Source organism: Cyprinus carpio, chromosome A17 (assembly GCF_018340385.1).
Source record: "Cyprinus carpio isolate SPL01 chromosome A17, ASM1834038v1, whole genome shotgun sequence".
Lineage (NCBI taxonomy): Eukaryota > Metazoa > Chordata > Actinopteri > Cypriniformes > Cyprinidae > Cyprinus > Cyprinus carpio.
In genome coordinates, this window is record NC_056588.1 from 21,130,537 (window position 1) to 21,150,308 (window position 19,772).

A 19,772-nucleotide genomic window follows, 5' to 3' on the forward strand; every position below is an offset into this window, starting at 1 on the left:
TCCAATTTCGGATGGGTGACGTGAACCAGGTGCTCCACGTAATATTTTTATTAAGATGTTGCTTTTTAAAGAGGAAATACCTTCCCGATGTTATGACGCAAGCTACGTTAAGATGTCGTTCACACACAGGGTTTTTTTTTTTTTTTTTTTTTTTTTTTTTTTTGTAATTGTTGTTGGTTTATGATTTTGACGTAGCATTTCTCTGTTTTTAAGGCTGTTGCGTTGCGTTTTTCTTTTTTCCTTTTTTACGTTAAACACAATTCAACTCCTAGAAACACGTGTTAGAAGTTTCCGTTCCACTCAGTCGTGATGTTTCTGAACGCAAGGAACTCGTCCTGTGTGGACAGCCTCGCTGTAGCTGAAGAGCAGGTCCTGGACAGCTTCAGATGTGGATGCCGTCGGGTCTCTTCTGGTCTCTCTGGTGCAGTGGTTCTTAACAGTTCAACAGTTCTATCTCAAAATTGTGAAATGTTTAGGACCACTTGATCAGGGAGATACTAGAACAAAGATGACATGATACTATGCTTTGTGACGATTCCTTAGATCTATAAATGTTTAACTGCGTTTTAAACGTTTAAACAGGTGCCAGTCAAACGCTTGATATGGAATTATGTGGCATTATGACGTCATGTACCCCACTAAACAGTTTCAATTGTTATAAAGAATAAAATATTGCTGACATGGTGTGTTTTTAAGTTCGAAGAAGTATATGCTTTTGACCCACTCACTCTCTTTAGCGTAAAGGTTGGACTTTATTTATTTATTTATTTTATAGGTTTTCGGCGTTTGGAGGTGCATGTTCTAACCTACAGTTAAACTTGTGACAAATTATTTGACAATGTGACCAACAATGTTGGATTTTCACGTTTAATTCAATGTGTTACTTGCTGTTTGTTTGTAACTGTTTGTGAAGTTTACTAGCAATGGGTTTGGGATATTTACAGTTTATTACAGTTTCCTTTTAAGATTTATTTCTGCATTTTTATTCATTTATCTGTTTTATTATTATTATTATTATATTTTTTACATTATGTGTATGAGCCCGTCTGACACATTAAAGACATTTAAAACCTAAAAAACTCTCTTTTAAAGTCTTTCTCTCTTGTGCCCTCTTGTGTTTCCCTGTGTTACTTTTAATACTTCTAACACTGACTTGTAATCGGCTGCTTAACACGTATTTTCATTTTGCCTATTCATTATCAACATATCAGCTTCATGCCCCCTCAAACCCTCTCCCCATCTAAAGGGTGACAGGACAATCACTCCAAACTGACCGGTCGCTGCAGTGTGTGTCGTCAGTGGTGTGCTGTCCGTGGTGCTGAAGCTCTTTAGTCTCTTGGGGACCATTTTCGGTCTTTTCTTGGCCACATGATTAAACTGTCCGAGTCTTAAGATTTAACACTTTGTCTTAATGTTTGACAACGGCACGACTAAGTAACGAGAGCGAACATACACAGATGAGCACAAACTGTCATGCAAATCAATAGTGGCTATTATCGCGTCTCAACAGTTTCATCAGTTCATTAAGTAGGCAAAAGACCGACCTGTGACCCTGCTTTTAATTAGAGAGTCCGACGAAACCATACAGAGAGGCTCCAAGCTGTGCATCAAACACCCACTGTACACATATCAGACTGTTTGTGGACAAATCAATTGTGCATGTGTCTTGTAATCAAGAGGGGCAAAATAGAGGGGACTGAAGAAACATCTCATGAATTGCAAATTAAAGTGAATCCCTTTAAAATTAACCCATGTCAAAAACAGAGCAAAACAAATGACAAAAAAAAAAAGAGCATCACACAAGCGAGTTTCATATACAGTACTATCGTTTTAATAATAAAAAGGGCAAAACTAATGTTACTTGATCATACTGCAGTTTATACAATTGCTTTCATTGTGTCATTAAAACAAACAAACAAGGATTTTTTTTTAAATAATTTTCCTGCTTAAAAAAAAAAAAAAAAAAACTGAATCCAGCCTAAGCTCCTTGACTGGTTTTGGATAGTCTTCCGGCAGCCTGGTCATAGCTGGTTTGCAGGCTGGTTTTAGCTTGTCATGGTTGGGAGACCAGCTGACTGCGAAAACCAGCTGAACGTCGTCCTTTGGCGCCCCTAGCGTCCAGCTAAACATCAAATTGATTTTTCAACAAATTGCTACACTATAAAAATATTTTTTTTATTTTTTTTTTCTATTTCAGAATTTCATATTTAATTTATGTGTCACTTGCCATTTCTTTTAATTTTTTTGTGGATTTTTTTTTTTTTTTTTTTTTTTTTTTTTTTTAGCATAGTAGGCCTATAGAAAATTAATTATGACAGATGTACTAACAGAAACCACTCATGCAGCTTATACTGTTGCTACAGCTACCTCAGGGAATTTTTTTTTTCGCAATTTTGAATCACTTTAATGCCAGATCAAAAACATTCACTTTGAATAAAACGTTTAATTTTCAATGCGCACATGAAATTTTCACTATCACCCAACCTTTTGTTTGTGCCTTAATGGCTCCCCCATAATTCATTCCAAAAACTCGCTTCACTCGAATGCTTCAATGAAACCATATTTTGCTGTCCCTTGTTGTTGATAAATAATTCATGAGCGTCAAGTCCAATCAGTTTTTCAGTTGCAGGCGCTAGTCTCTTTCTTTCTTTTTGAGCTCAGGCGCGTCATAAATGCAAACTAAACGCTACGTCTTGCACCCCACTTGTGGAGATCAATATTTTGAGTTAGAGTGGAAGATATTTCAGCAGTCTTAATGAGGAGCCAGGAGCGATAAGCGCACATACGCGAGGGCAGCAGATGTCGAGCAGCGCTCCCGTGAGAGCCGAACTGGGGAATTTCATCATCGTGTCGGGATGACCCTGCGCTATCCCAGAGAGGAAAGTGAGAGAAAAAGGCTTGTGTACGTGGTAAATCATCTTTAAAATGGATTGTAATCATGAGGCCTGGCTATCAATGCAATCCGCGAAATTAATTTTAAAGGCTTTTTGTACGTGCATTATTACTTCCAATTCACAATCAGACTTGTCAACTGTCAGCTCCATAATTCCCTTTAATCGGACCGACAAAACCCGCTCCTTCAAAAGAAAGTCTACAGGAACGAGTGTATTATTGCAACAATGCCTGCCTGCTTATCTAAAGCATGCTCCTCTGTATGCTCGAGATAAGAGTTTTTATTAAGAGGGCAGCAGTAATGTCCTGTGTTTGGCTTTCAAAGCCCAGCAAATAACCGACTCTATCTAGCGTATTAAGCTTCGTATTTAAGCTGCTCAATAACAGGACGGTTTTGCATTCGGGTGCGCAAAAATCACGCAACAGGGAGCCTTTTGGTGGATCTGCTTTGGCGTTGTAGGATCTGGCGTTCAAAAATAATGGCAAGTTTTGAAACGGGCCTTTGAAATCGCCACTCAACAAAGCTATAAAATACATTTTATTTCGTAAATAAATAATAAAAAAAAAATGAATAAATGTTACTGTTCCGAACGTTTCTTGAAAAGAAAAACAAACAAGGGCAAGCATTCTACTTTTAGTTGACAGTTGTCATTTTAAAGCTAGATCGTGCTTTTCCAGTAAGATGGTGTAAATTAATTAATAAAATTGTAAATTATATAACATATCTATATTTATTTATGTCTATCTGTTAAAATATGTCTCATGCACAAACCTTATTTTCCATCAAAAACTCTTATAGAAATTACATATGGGACCTCTTAATAAACATCAGCTTTAAAGGAATAGTTCACCTAAAAATGAAGGTTTGCTGAAATAACTCACCCTCGGGCCATCCAAGATGTACATGAGTTTGTTTCTTTATCGGAGCAGATTTGGATAAATTTAGCGTTACATAACTTGCTCACTAATGGTTCCTTTGCAGTGCATGGGTGCCGTCAAAAAGAGAGTCCAAACAACTGATGAAAACATCACAATAATTCACAAGTAATCCACACGACTCTATTCCATCAGGTAATGTCGTGTGAAGCACAAAGCTGCGTGTTAGAAACAAATTCATCATTAGGACGTCTTAACTTTAAAGTCGCTCCTGGCTCGAATACCAATCCATAATCCAAAAAAACACTTCCTCCACCGAATACCAGTCCATCATCTGTTAAAAATCACATCACATCAAAATCCACCAACATATTTGTTTAGAACTGTTTTGGACAGTTTTCACTTGTAAATGATGCTTGATCTCTGCATATTTCTCCCCTGACTCAGACGAGACGACTTATTCACTGTAGAAAGCAAATTATGGATGGATGACTCCTATTTTAGTGGAAACAACGGGTTTATGTTAAAAACGTCTTGAAGGATTTGTTTCTTGCAAACACCCAGCTTTTCACTCGACAAGACATTAATTGATGGTCTGGAGTCTTGCTTGATTATTTGGATTATCAGCTTTCAGACTCTCATTCTGACGGCACCCATTCACAGCAGAGGATCCATTGATGAGTAAGTGATGTAATGCTACAGTTCTACATTTTTTTTTTTTTTTCCAGCAAATTTACATTTTTGGGTAAGCTATTGATTTAAACAGTAAGCACTGTCATTATATATATATATATATATATATATATATATATTTATATATATATATATATATATATATATATATATATATATATATAAGCAATCATCATTGAAGCACCCTTGTCTGCACTGAATGATGCGCGCACAGCGCACCCGAGGAATTGTAGCGAGCAGCGCACACTGGATGAGCATCAAGCGCAAGAGGGACCACACTAGCCACGAAGATGTCAGAGCAGAGAGGGAGAGAGAGAGAGAGAGAGAGAGAGAGAGAGAGAGAGGTGGAGTTGTTCAAGGTAGTCTCTTCAACAGGCTCGCGCGAGTTCACTCCTAGACCTGCATTGTAGACAAGACAAGGCGTGAACAGCCTATCCCACAAGGATGTACGCCAGGAGCGCATGGATATTTTATGGATTGTATGGGGGTGTTCGTGCGTGCTTTTACGACTGCCAACATTTGGATATATGATTTTTGACGCGGCAAGTAATTTGGAACAGAAACCGGACGATCTAAATGAGTCAACAGGTGGATGTACCTGAGCAGGAACCTCTGGATAAGACCATGACACTGCTTTGGAATTAGAGAGAACCATCTGTAAAATGACTCGGAACTCCAGAGCGCTGCGATGACTTCTGTATGTTTACTGTAAGGCGAGGAAATATATCCACAGCTGCACAATGGATTTACAAAATTCTAACGGGTCATCAGGGTCGGACAAGCAGAAGCCCAGTCTGATTGACTTGGGCACGTTCTTCGTGGACGCTGACATCATTTTTGGATTTACTAGTCATCTGTTAAAGCGAAAAGCCAAGGTAAGCCTTTGAGAACGGACAAAAGACTCTACAAGTTGATTCATTTAGAGCTCATTAGACTCCACGTGGGTTGTTTATCTTAAAAAGTGATTGTACTATTTAAAGGATATGCTATTTTGGGGTTCGCAAATATGAAAACTAAGTTTTCATTGGTTATAATGTGTAGCGTTTTGTTAATTTCAGCACCACGAACAGCTCTCATCCATCAGTTGCTCTTATAGCAACTTCCCCAAAAAACATCCAAAATACATTACATTAAAATACAGTACGTACCTCGGATAAAGCCCTTCATTTTGAACAACATTTTCCATCTGATAGTGAACTTTGTGCTCGATTAAAAGTTTTTCAGCGACCAAAAGATAACCAACTCAGTAATTCAACTCAGTTATAAAAATGCACTACAACTAGGTTGAAGTTTTCCGTTTAAAGCATGAAAATAAGAAAGAATTAAAGCCAAATAATAATGTTCAAATAAAGGTTCTGAAACAGTCTTTTATAGATTACGTTATGAGTCTAGACGCTATTATACAGTCACAAAAAAAGAAAAAAGAAAACAAGAAGCCATATTTCTGTAAGCAGATTTTGCAGGTTTCTTCGCCCACGTTAAACGGCCCGTTATTGATGGTTTATTGGACCAGTTGCGCTGTCACAGTCAAAGGACTGACCGGGTTTTTTTTTTTTTTTTTTTGAGGCGGGAGATTGACAGTATTTGGGTTGCAATTTAATGTCAAGTGATCCCAGCATATATAATTAACATCAAATATTTAGAGATTAGTAATTAAATATTCAAACATTCCCACAATGTATTGCAAACCGAGAGGTTTGTAAGATGCAGGTAACTTAAATACCAGAGGGTGGCACCAGAGTAATAAGCAAAAGACTCCAACAGACCCGTACTCTCACCGTCGACACAAGTGAATTGTCACATAAAAGATGACGTAATTTATGTTGGAAGCGTTTGTATTTATTTATTGATTTATTTATTATCATTTAACTTTTTTTTCAGACATAAAAATTGGTAAAATGAGTGTACAGGCGGTTACTTAGAACAACAACAACAACAACAACAACAACAATAATAATAATAATAAATCATTATGAGCCGTTGTATATCAGACATGCAGTCATGAAGATTTTTTTTTTTTTTTATTAGTTTACATGAGTTACTCAGTTCTTTAACACACACCCCTTATTACAAAACACAGAATTAATTAAACTGGGAATTTGCAAATTATTTGAAATCAACTTTATTTTCACTTTTTGTTTGTGCAAAAGCAGTCTAAACTCTCTGAAACAGCATAACAGTGTCTGAATAGCTACTGAATGCTGCAGCTCCACCCCACCGACCAAGTAACCGAGCCGCGCACATTGACAGCAGTCAAACACTCTCGCGTACGCGCGTCGTCATGGAACTAAAGCGAAGCAAAACTTCACGGGAACTGAGTAATGCTTTTTCTTTTGCGCTCCCACTGAATATCCATGAACTGTGTTCCCAATCAATGCGTGTAAACAAATAGAACCGCAATAAACTGCACGTTTTGATCATTTAGACCGAGATGATGGATTTAACACAGGGGAATGCGCAAGGAGATCAGCTCAGCCGGTCAACTGTAAGTCCTTTAATAAACAGCTGACGCTGAGAAGTTACAGTATTCTATTTGAATTCCCAAGCTTGCTGTTTGTGCATTGTTGATGAGTAATTTGCATCACGTTTAGAAAGTTTAATCACACTTTTATTCTACTCGTATTAAAAAAGTAAAGCTACATAGAATTGTTATTAATATAATAAACAATTAGTAATATGCAGTTAACTGTAATCTGGATGTTCCACATTCATAATTAGCCTTTTTTGACAGATGTTAAATATGGGGTATTTCTGCATATTGATTTTGTTGTCTTTCATAAAGGTGGAAGGCTGTTCGAGTGGAGAGTCTTCACTCTCTCTTGAGCTGAGCCAGAGGAAGAGATTGTCAGCGGAGGAGGAAAGGTGTGCCAGCAGACCCCCACCTGAAGGCGCAGGAGCCGTTAGTGTCTCTGAATCCGACAGGGACGGGACTAAAACAGATCTGTGCAAGCAATGTCAGATGACTATAGCCGAACTGAGGAGACAAGCCCTCACTCTGTCCGACCCTGATTCCTTTAAGGTCAGTGAGTGAGAAACATCATTTCAGTGCCTTTGCAAAGCAATCACATCCAAGACAGGGAAGATCAGTGGCTTTGCTATTTGTAGCATTTTCATTACTTATTTAGACTGATAATGTTCTCTTTAAAGGAATTGTTTTGATTCATGCAGCATTTGCATGACTAACAACCTTTTGTTAGTTTCAAGAAGCACTTGACTTTCACTTGAGCCTCAAAGCTCTGGAAGTTCTCCTTGTTTCATTCTGTCACTCTGTTCTTTTCAAAGCATTGTGAAAGCCACACATAAATCAGATGCATTGCATTGAATGCCTCTTAAAGGCCATTTTGTGTAAAATCTCATGATCTGATGAAAAGTTGACTCAAATGAGCTCTGTCTTTGTAGTTTTATGAATCGATATCCTATTCAGGCCCCTATTCACAAAGTTCACAGAGTCATCAAAAGGTTAATCTTTTTACTATATCGGCACAGAGAGCAAATATTTCAATTACTTATTTTTCAAACTATTGGCGTTGTTGCATTTTAGAATAATCAGTAATACATTGAAATCATATTCAGTCTGAAATGCATATAGGCTTGGATAAAATTGTGAGCAAAATGCTGTTTGAAATGCTTATTGCTGGATGTTTGATGTATGGTCAAAACATTGATGAAACCTCATCAAGCCTTGAGTGGGATGGTTGAAGTGAGATATGAGCTCAGCTGTGTGGCACAATGTTCTCCTATGCTTGCCAGTGCATAAAGTGGCTGGGTATTATGTGCAGAGAACAATCTGAATGAAAAACAAACTATTAAAGTAGCACTAAATTTTTTGAAACAAAGTCTTATCTGAAACAGAAATTCATGTGGAATTCTTATCAACTTTGAGGTTACATTTCTAGTGTAGATTTTTTGTGTTGTTTAAGCAATATCATATAAGTGTTAATGTTCTTATACTCATAAAATAGAGTCACTTCATTTTGAATTAATTGCTTGGGGGAATGATTGAATGACATTCATAAAAATATAAATTTTTGGATTTCTGAAATAGATAGATAGATAGATAGATAGATAGATAGATAGATAGATAGATAGATAGATAGATAGATAGATAGATAGATAGACAGATAGATAGATAGAGCACCACCTTAATACCAGTATTCAAAAGTCTGGCTCTGCAGTTTTGCTTGAGTGTCACAAAAAATTTAAACCATCCAGATCGCCACCCTTGCGTTATGTTTTGATGAATGCTAAATTGAAGCTACAAAACCACTTGCCATTGTTTGTTTGGAGTGTTCATAGTCTATCTGCTCATTCCTCAAGCCAAGAAATTTATTTTTTTCTCACAACCTTCCGTTTCTAGAGTTTTCAACAGCTTTTCTTACTTTCACACACTGTATTCAGACAGTACGCGAGCGCCAATCTCTGAGAGTTTGTGGACAGGGGAGGAGGCTATTGGAAGTGCTCCATTGTTTTGGGAAACAATGCTTATCTCCCCCCTTGTCCATCGACATTAGGGGGAGAAAACAGTTGAGCGGACTCACTGCGCAGTCTGTTGAGGAAGTGCAGACCCAGTTGACCTTCATCATGCATTCAAAGTGTTCCTGTATACTCCTTACCAAATTCCCACCACAGTTAAATATAGGCTGTCGACTTTTTATTGTTGTCTGACTTGCTGCTTGGGTTAGCCTCAGGTTTTCCCCCTCCCTTCGCTTTCTTTTGTGGCTGTGTTTCAAGAAAGATCTCATGCTTAGGTAGGATTACAAGCCCTCCGGTTTGCTTTGAACCCCTCCCCCCTAAGTTCTCTTCTCTCCAGGTTACCTCAGGAAATAAAAAGAGGGTTTTTGTGTGGGTGTGCATTGATGATGGTGGATGCGTATGACCTCGTCCCACCCTAAGATGTGTTATTTGGTTAGTACTTTCAGAGCTTGCTAATATACTCGCTCATTCTCATCAGCGGTGGTTATCTGAAATTATCACAAGTCTGGCTGTTTGGTCTGTGTTGTCTGCTCCAGGTGTGGGGGATAAAGCCATGGGGTCCAACCGGGGAGGTTACGCCTCTATCGGCCCCTCTTCTGATGGCTTAATGAATCTGGAAGCATTGGCCATGGTAGTCCTGCTTTCCCTGCAGTTGGGAAAAGAAAGGATGCTTTGTCCAGCTAGAGATGTGTGGTGGATACCTGACCTGAACTTAGAGACTCAAGCTGTGTGGTTCTAGATGAGAAGCTACAGAGGGTTACTGTTTATCGGCTTCTACCAAAGTGTGGGTGGCCTGTTGGCTTAAATTGGAATTTTTTTTCATTTTTTCAGTTTTTTTTTTTTTTTTTTGATTTTTTTTTGTTATTTTTGATTTTTAAATTTTATTTTGTTCTTTTTGAATATTGCTTTTTGTTTGTTGGTATTGTTTTGGGTTTGCTGGTAAAATTTAAGTTTCAGATATCAGGCTGCCCTAATGACCCTAAAGCTCATTTATCCTCACCAGCTTGTGTTGGCAAGGAGCATGGGCCTCTTAGTCAATTATTTCTGTGTAATTGCAGATTTTTTTAATTTTTTTTTTTTTTAAATTGAACAATCCAGTGGTGGCATTCAAGTAGGCTATCTATCTATCTATCTATCTATCTATCTATCTATCTATCTATCTATCTATCTATCTATCTATCTATAATCATACACTTGCTCTTTCTCTTTTGCTATACTAACTCATTTATGATGTCTTATCTTTAGACTTTTTCTACTTTACCAAATAATCCAATTTATTCAACTATGTACTATGTACATAATGAATGCATTTAGGTTTTTAGGTATTATTAGTGGTATTTTAATGCCATTTTATTCTAATTAGATTGCATTTTAATAGATAAATTATTCTAATTAGATTGCAACATAATTACAAAACATTGGTGGCATATTAGATTGTTTTTTAATATTTAAAACTTATTAAAGTAATTTATAAATTTTAGTGGTTTGTTATTTGATTTGTTTGGATATGTTAGTTTGGTTTGTTATTTGAAAATTAATCTAGATTTGATATGTATGTAACATCAAGAATGATGTAATGAATTGTAATGTTATTTTAATTAAGGATAAGCTGAAAATCGACCTTTTATGTATTGTTAAGTGCACAAAAACAACTTCTTCCTCATTGAAATGTTCTAAAATCTTAAAATTAGTTCAGAACTGGGTTTCTTCCAGGAAATGTGCGGTCAGTATCACAGCCCAACATGTGACAGGCCGTTTCTTTGCAGTTTTCTGCCAAGCACATGCTCGCAGGTGGCAATTAGTCTTTCTTCACGCCCCACAGCTTTTAATGGCTTCACTCTTTTTCACCAGGTTTGCTTTCAGCCCGCGCCATCCTTTGTTTTATTATTTATTACCAATGATTCCCTCGGCTGATATCAGTGAGGAATGGTCTCTTCTCTTCAAACAATAAAGAAGCTCTCCCCTCAGTAGTTCATTCACTTCAATGTCAGGGCACTTAACACCTGAACAATGCCTGAGGATGGAATGCCTGGAAGCTTAACACGGGACAATGGACAAAGACTTCATTGCCTACAGTGACTGCCACTTAACTAGTCACAAAGCTCCAGCACATAATCGCAATTTAAAAATGGCCAGCATTAACCCTAAATCATATGTCCGGCTACGATAACTATTAACTGGGAAGAATGAATCTGAGATGACTAACGTCAGCCTCTTTCACTCCAGTGGCTGTCTGCTTCAATTACAAGATCACTCAACAAAATTTAAGGCCATTCGCACCTGGTTTAGAACAATCTAGTGGTTTGGAATGTAGCATTTCTAATCCCATTATTGTGATGAAGGACTACACAGTATATGGTATCACGTTTAATAAGACGAATATGCGCTTGGGGGCAGCCGTTATTTCATCTCCATTGTCCACAGAGAGGCACTGAAATGGCTGTCATCAATTATAATAGCCACTACAGTTCTAAGGGTCTATAAGTTCTGTGTTGTGACATGTAAGAAGTTTAAAGTCCATTCACTGGGCAGGTCGAAAACACCTGCATCCCTCCGTCCTTCAAATGTTGGGTGAAACTTTAGATGATGGTTGTAATGAGAATACTTAGCTCTCCTTTGCTGTCAGTCATCTCCCTGAACTCTCTTGTGACCAGACCTCCTGAAAACCCATGGATCATCTAAAGCAAAGCTAGATGGATTTGCAGTCTGCCTTTTTAATTTTAAGCACTTAACCCCTGCAGCTGTGTGTCTATATGTGCGTATGAGCAACATTGGGCCTGTAACCGATATTGTGAAAGGTCAATGAGGTAGGCTGCTATGGGATAAGAATCATACCCAAGTATGAGAATGGGTGGACCTCGCCTGATTAGACTACAGTTCATTGTCTTGTGCAATAAAGATGGTGATTATTCAGAGCGGTGGCCGATTGTTTCATTCAACTGGTTGTTGCATAAGCCACTTAGGTGTTATTTTGTATGCCAGGTCTCAAAAGAAGTATAATGAAAAAGGTGTAGACATACTTGAAAGGATGCAACATTTTAAAACTATTACAGTTTAAAAAGCATTCTACACTCTTAAAGATAAAGGTTCCAAAAGGGGGTTTTCATAGCAATGGCCTAGAAGAACCATTCTGGGTTCCTCAAAGTATTTTTCAACGAACAGTTCTTAAAATTACATTTTCTCTTAGTGTGGAGAACATTTGAATAATCTTAAGAACCTTTTTCCACTATAAAGAATGTTTATTTTAAAGAATGTATCCTCTCTTTACAGAGAGAAATGCATCAATAAGCCTCACACTGTTGCAAGCTCATCTGAATTTTCAGGTTACTTTAAATGTGACTGCATGCCCAAAGGCACTGTTCAGATGTTTATTCTGAGGAGAATTATTTCCTCACACCCCTGCTAGAGAAAAGCTCAAAGTTCTCACGAGAAGCAAGGCTAGTTGAAGTGGAGTTGAAGGCCTACTGGAAGTCCTGGTTCAACTTGCTTGCTCCATTTGTTCACTCTCAACCCTGCAGGGGAGGTTTGCCTATAGCACATGCCACAGCAGTCACCATAAATCACTCAAGATTTATTGCCTTTTAATAGTTTCTCATTCACTTCTGCTCCTGTGTCCTTTTCTTGTACTTTCATATGCTTAGAGTTTACAAGAAATTCAAAGCCGTTGATCAAAACATAACAACAGGAGAACTGTGATGAAAAATGGGGGCAGATGGCATCTGTCGAACATTTTTCCGTCAACCCACACTTGTCTGCATTTCAATAAAAATGTTAATTCATTTAATTGTAAACATTTATAATGTTGTAATAAAACAGAAGTTGAATGGGATTAAACTAAGGTTTTTAATTTAAATGTTAATTCATTTAATTGTAAACATTTATAATGTTGTAATAAAACAGAAGTTGAATGGGATATATATTATATATATATATATGATATTACATAGTATTACAAACAGAAGTTGAATGGGATTAAACTAAGGTTTTTAATTTTATATATATATATTATGTTTTTTTTTTTATTTGTTTTCATGATTTTAATATGGCAGACTTTTCCCCCAATATTATTAAGCAGTGAAACAGTTTTATTGAAATTTTTTTTATTTTTTTTTTTTCAAAAAATATCCCAAAAATATAGGACGATAATATAATTCAAAACATTTACCCCCATGCAGAAAGACCTTCACAGCATGACTTTGTTAACCAGTAGCGTTTTAATTCCAAACGTTGAGTGTGAATAATATTTAACAGCGTGTGCTTGAAAGCGGCTGTCCCGGGTTCACTCACCTCATAGAGGTTCAGATCTCCAAATTTGGAGATGGACGTTTTATGCATGCTGCTCTTGTTTTCCTCATAACCTTTTAACCCGACCCTTGCCATAGGAAAACCAGAATATAAACCAAAGGAAATGATGGGTTGAGAGAGCCAAGTACGGCATTGCGCTATTGATGTTAGCTCCGGTGATCCCTGCTATCTGTTTCATTGCTCAGCTGTGTGCTCAGCTGATATGACTATGATAAGGTGTTCCTAAATTGTTTTATTCTCACTTTCAGGCTTTTGATGTTGAAACAAAGCACTTGTTTTGCATTTGTCTTTCTAAGGGGCTTGTATTGATGCTTGCTGATATAGATGTTGCGAAATATTCCTAAAGAATTTGCATATTGATATAAATAAATAAATAAATACCACTTGGTTTGATATATGCATATTACAGTTTATACATTCAAATAAGTTAGGGACAACTTTATGTACAGAAAAAGTAAGTAAGTAAATAAAAAATGTTTATTAATATCTTGTTAATAGCAAGATAGAAAGGTCAAAAAAGAAAAAAAAAAAGAAAATGATTTCAAGAAGAGAGATGCAGCACTAGTTATGACTTGTGGCACTGAAGGACAGTGCTTGAATTGTGTCAAAGCTCTTGGAAGTCTCTCCAGTCTCCTCTCAATTCGAAACAATGCTGCAGGATATGCAGTGAAAATGATGTCAGGGAGAAAAAAAAGAGTTCATACTGACCAGTTTACAGCCATCCCTTTTTATTTTGTATTTTATCCCATGCTGCCAACAGTGAGAGGAAACTTCTCAGTATTGTAGGGTGTGGCACAGGATACAGGCTGAAGAGGGCTAGAGCAGAAGGCTGTGTAGCTGTGTGTGTGTGTGTGTGTGTGTGTGTGTGTGTGTGTGTGTGTGTGTGTGTGTGTGTGTGTGTGCATGAATGCTTGAGTGCTTGAGTGCATTGGCATTTGTGTGGTGTCAGAGTGTTTGGGAATCCACACAAATCTGTGTGGAAAAAGAACATCCAGGAATGTTCCAACCAAAGTAATTGCCATTCTCTGTCATTCCTCTCTCTGTCCAGTCCTGCCTGCTATTACACTAAATGTCAGGCTGACTGCATTCTAGCAGATAAGAAATAAGCATGTGGCATATGGCACTGGCTCTGAATTTCTACATTTGAACACATCAGCTGATCAGGACAATACTTGTTTGCCTTTGTACTTACAGGCTTAGTAGATTTTCAGCACAGGAAATAGAATTTTCCTATTTAATCCAGTTATTTTCAACTGGTTTTGCTCTAGAATGCAGATTTTACATTGGGCATAAAGTGTTTTCATGCTCTCTGAAATAAATAATTCACCGGACAAATACAACAAAAGAACATGTCTGTTTTATATATGTTCAGATGATATTGTGTATAGAATAGAATAGAATAGAATAGAATAGAATAGAATAGAATAGAATAGAATCTTTAGGTATCATCACATAACCACTGAAATTATTTTCATGTACTTTCACACAATGGCACCATAGAACAGCAAAAGTCTGGGGTTTTCCCGTGGAATTGGCACGTTTTTTTTTTTTTTTTCTCCAGTTTGTGGGTTAAAGAGAATGCTATTTTGATGGAGGAGGAACCCTCAGAACGTAAACCGTGGAAAATTGGAATTTGGGCAAAGCAATTGGGATAGTTTGATTAGCAATTTGGCTGGTTTTGTTTCACAGACCTGGCAACCCCAACTGCCTTTGAGCAACCAGAGGTTAAGTGCCTTGCTCTTAGCTCAGTCATGATGACTGCCTTTGAGCAACCAGAGGTTAAGTGCCTTGCTCTTAGCTCAGTCATGATGGCTCAATTCTTGTTGAAATTGTACTAGTAATTACATAATACCAACAACCCAGCCTCTTAAATGCTATCAATGATAAATCTCTAGCTCTGAAGTCATCTATATGCTAGTGTATGACTTTATTTTTTGATTAAACTCTTAGTGCATATGATACTATGGGACTATAGCACTTTAGTAGAGAGTGTATTTTAGCCTAGCTCCTCTCCACACGGATGGAACACACCACTACACACACACTCACACAACACACACACACACAACAGCACACAAGTAGCAAATACTAATAAGCCTCTCAAAAAGTGATTATGAAGAATATGGCTACTGCTTTCTGACCTGCCATGACTAGATACATTTTTACAAACCTGAACAACTGTAAACTCATTTGGAAACTCTTAAGGACTATGCAACATGATGGCTTTTCCCACCTTGACATCAGTGTCACTGTCTGCTCGGTCAGTGGGTCAACTGTAAGCCCAACCTGTAATTATCATGTTGGCATTCATGTAAGTTTGGGAGGACCCCATTCGGTGTTTGGCTTGGCAAGTGTAAGCGTGATATGAGTGTGTGTGTGATGCCTCTTTTGTATGCCCTTATTTATTCTTCATTCTGCAGAACTCATAGTTAGATGTGGGCCCCATAAATCTGTGCATGGAAATGCCAGTCAAAGTTCACACCTAAGTTAATTTCATTTCATGCTTCACTGTCTTCCTCTGCGTGTGTGGTGCGTCATGTTAGCGTGAATCTCTGTGTGAGATTTTGCAAAAAAAATATGCTTCTTTATCATGGAATGATTATCATTAATTCTTTTTGTGTTTGAGAGTGTGTGCATGTTCAGAATTGATTTGGGCTTTTCTATGAAAAGGTTTCTTTCAAAGATGGAAGATTTAATCAGCCATTACAGTAAAAAATTATTTGTCTCACCTTTGCAGATGTAAAACACTGGGTTAAACAAAAGCCACTGCTTTCAGTTCTTTCTCTTTCTGGATAAATGTCTAGTCAAATTAATCACAAATTAACGTTAATACATTCAGTTCATTTATTGTTATGAATTTATTAATCAGTGAGTTAATTCAATTTAAGTGCTTATGGTCAGTTGTTATTACATTATTTATTTTCAACTATTTTTTAATAAGCCAATGAACCCACCAACTATTTGGAATTTTTCACTGATCACATTTTGAGAACTACAGGTCTGGTTGTTTAGGAAGGTGTGCAGGGATGTAATTCCTTCAAGTGTTCAAAGGTTCTGATTCTTTAGTGCATTTCAGCTAGTTTTCATTTTCGGCCACAATAAAAAGTTGATGATCAAGGTTCTGATTCTTTAATATGATAAATTGAAGCTTCCTGCAAGGATCTTCTAATCTCTTTTTCATGGGCTTGTAATTTCATGGCATCTGGCTTCTTCTCACATTTTGCACAAACAGACTTTTATGACAAAGAGCAGATAAGAATCTCTTCTGTTTTCTGGATGTGCTATCTGTTCTTTTATCTAAAGTGAGTTTCTTTTATGCAATGAACACATAAAACTGATCATTAGTAAGATAATTTGTAACATGGTTGAAGATCACACTTTATTGTAATGGCTTATTTTGAATAATGGCCTAATGTTCTTTGAAGTCTGATTAGAGCAGATGACGGTAGGAGAAATGAATCACTCACATATCTTTGAGTGCTGTCAGACTGCCAGATCTTTGCCTTTATTTTGTTTTTCCCCTAGGAGGCAAGGGTTGTTCACAGTTCATATACTGACAGAGAGTTTCCTTAATCAGTTCCTGCTATTTATATTTAGTTTTTTGACTATTCTAACAAAACATGTTAAGTATGTTACTCTAGATCAGGGATCTCCAGCCCTAATCCTGGAGAGCTACCATCCTGCAGACTTCAGTTCCAACTCTGCTCCAACACACCTGTGTGTAATTATCAAGTAGCCCTGAACACCTTGATTAGCTGCTTCAGCTGTGTTTGACTGGGGACTGAAATCTGCAGGACAGTAGCTCTCCAGGAGACCCCTGCTCTAGATTTAAAGATGTAGTCAAGAATCTTTAAATTGGACTTTAATTTGGTTTAAGTATCATTTACCATAAAACATGCCAGTCAACACATTGTTTAAAATAGTTAAACTGGAGTCAAGACACTGTTTATAAAGTACTCTTATTATTAGCAAACAGTAGCTAACTTGCAACTTTCCATGACAAAACACTAAGAATCACAATTACGGTAGTATTAAACTTGAATAGACAAGACAGAACACCCTTATTTATGTAAATGAGTATAAAGCGTAGTATATTGCACTATAAAACGCCCTAAATGTTGTTGAGGCACAATCAGAGAATCATTTTTTAAAATATTTAATTTACATGAACTGTCTGAATTAAGGCTGCGCGATATTGGAAAAAAACTCAAATGGCAATATTTCGATATGAAAAACAAACAAAAAAATCACTAGATGACTTGAATAGCTCTATTTGAAAAAAAAACAACAAAAAAAACAAACAAAAACATAAAATAAATAAAAATAACAAATTACAAGCATATATAAATATAATATTGTAGAACAAAGATACAAATGAAATAAACAGTGCTTTATATTTTACAGGTAAGTCTAACATTCACTATTCTGGTACAGAAATTGAATAATCCAATTTAAAACAATACTGCATAGTCTTCACTGTATAAATTAAATCGAACAAATCTGTGTTAAAGCTACAAAAGTGATTTTTTTGTTGTTTGATTAACATTCACGACACAGAAAGGTTTAGGAACATTAAACTGCTGTGAACCAATATACTGTTACACATCAGTTTTCTTTCTCAATTGTTTACCTTCACCTAAGCCATAAGCAACTGTGTTTACAAGGATACTTGCAGAGACATGCATTTTGACATAATTTTGCGCCTAAAATCGCTTGAATGTTTAAACCGACAGGACCTAAAATGCATGCATTATGAACCTTCATTGTATGATGGTTAAGCTGTGCAATTAATCCATGAATCACCTGCGTTTCGAACCCTTGTACCTGGTCCACATGGGTTAACGATCACTATACTAAACATCGCACATCCTGCGATGTGACTATCGCGGATGCGCACATTGCGATATCGATATATTGTGCAGCTCTTGTCTGAATGATTCAATTCACAGATGAACTGATGAAATGTTTCAAGAGAGCATGTTTGATTATATAGCAAGCTTTAAAAAAAGAGATGTAGCATTTTGCTATGCTAAACCACTGCTTGTTAGAAAAAAACTAGCTTGTTATATGAAAACTTGGAAGAAATGTCATTTTTATGATGTCAGTGCCATATTATATACTGCTGGCTGGCCTGTAATTGCCTCTCTTGCTAGTGTTCTGTATAACCCAATCTGTTATGGCCTTGCTAATGATGTTGCAACAAAAGCAGCTCTGTATTAGCCCATCTGTTAACATAGCACTGTTTATGATGTCAAAATGCTACCGTCCTTCTCCTAGCCTGAAGGCTTTTATGATGTCAGATTGCAACATGGTCCCGGAGAGCTTGTGTTTTATCTTTTGTCAGTGTGTCAGCTATTTTACTTCACACCTCCCTTTATGAGCCCCACAGACATCAACCACTTGCCGGACCTCTGTGTAAAAGCTCGTCACTTTTGGACACTTAAGCAGCACAGTCGGGAGTTTCACACAGGACATCGAAGTCGCAGCTTTAAAGCAGTAACAGTTACAAGTTGCGTGTTATCCCTGTGGTCCTTCCATTAAAGGAGGAGTTTAATTATCATTGACACAGCTATTAATGTACGCTTGTTATGCTACTAAAGGGGCAATGGGTGGTATGGAGCAATCTAGTGTTCTACTTTCCCACACTATCTGAGCCAAGAAATGTTGATAGAGTTGTTTGTCTTTCACTCTTTCATGTTCCTTGGAAGTGCAGTTAGTCAATTCTTTTTTTTTTTATTAAAGTACTCTTTAGAATAAGAGTAGATATGTATTGGCTGTACGAATGTAAAATTTACGGTTGTGCACTATTCAGAATTGAATTGGAATTGCCTTTTAAATTTAAATTGAGGCAACAAAAAGGAAATATAATTACTGTAAAATGAACTGAAATTCATAGAACTATTTTTATATTATTTAAAATGCGGTGTTCAAGACATACTTTAAAAATTGACTTGACTTAAAGACTTGTTTAAAAGTCTTTTCAGAGCCTTTAAGTTTGAATTATGGACAAAGAGGACAGATAGATGGATGGATGAATGGATGGATGTACAGAACAACTGATGGATTGGTGGATAGAAAAATATGAGATGTAAAATATGGTATATAGTTAGCATGAAAGACTTTGCTATTACTCACTACATGATATCAAGCTATATTTTGCCCATTGTTGTGCATCTTCATGGAAACTAGTTTCTGAATCTTATAAGGAAATTATGACATGATGTAAATGCAACATAACTTGTTATTCTCAGACATGATTTATGCTGTCATACATGCAAAAGAAAAGAAAACAAATGTTTCTGTTTTTTTTTAAGGATCTTTATTTAAAGGAACAATTCTCACTATTAACTAGCATGCATATTACTAGCATACTGGTTTTTTATTAGTGCTTATAAAGCACATATTAATGCCTTATTCCGCAATACCATATTTTACATCCATTAATCCTATCCCATACCTAAACTTAAAGGGGTCATATGACGTTGCTAAAAAGAACATTATTTTTGTGTATTTGGTGTAATGCAATGTGTTTA

General features: G+C 36.8%; 1 protein-coding gene across 3 annotated transcripts in view; it reads left to right on the top strand.

Annotated features, from left to right (window-relative positions):
* The first annotated feature begins 4,846 nt into the window (after nt 1–4,846).
* The window catches only part of LOC109074543 (kinesin-like protein KIF26A), a 92,239-nt gene continuing 77,313 nt past the window's right edge, over nt 4,847–19,772 (top strand). The window contains exons 1-2 of one of the 3 annotated variants that reach the window (XM_042774404.1): nt 4,847–5,336; nt 7,244–7,480. In XM_042774404.1, coding sequence (XP_042630338.1) covers nt 5,202–5,336; nt 7,244–7,480 — 372 coding nt within the window. In that variant the 5' untranslated portion in view covers nt 4,847–5,201. Of the gene's footprint in view, nt 5,337–6,709; nt 6,947–7,243; nt 7,481–19,772 lie in introns of those variants that run through there. The other 2 variants (XM_019090564.2, XM_042774405.1) reach the window with 2 other exon arrangements.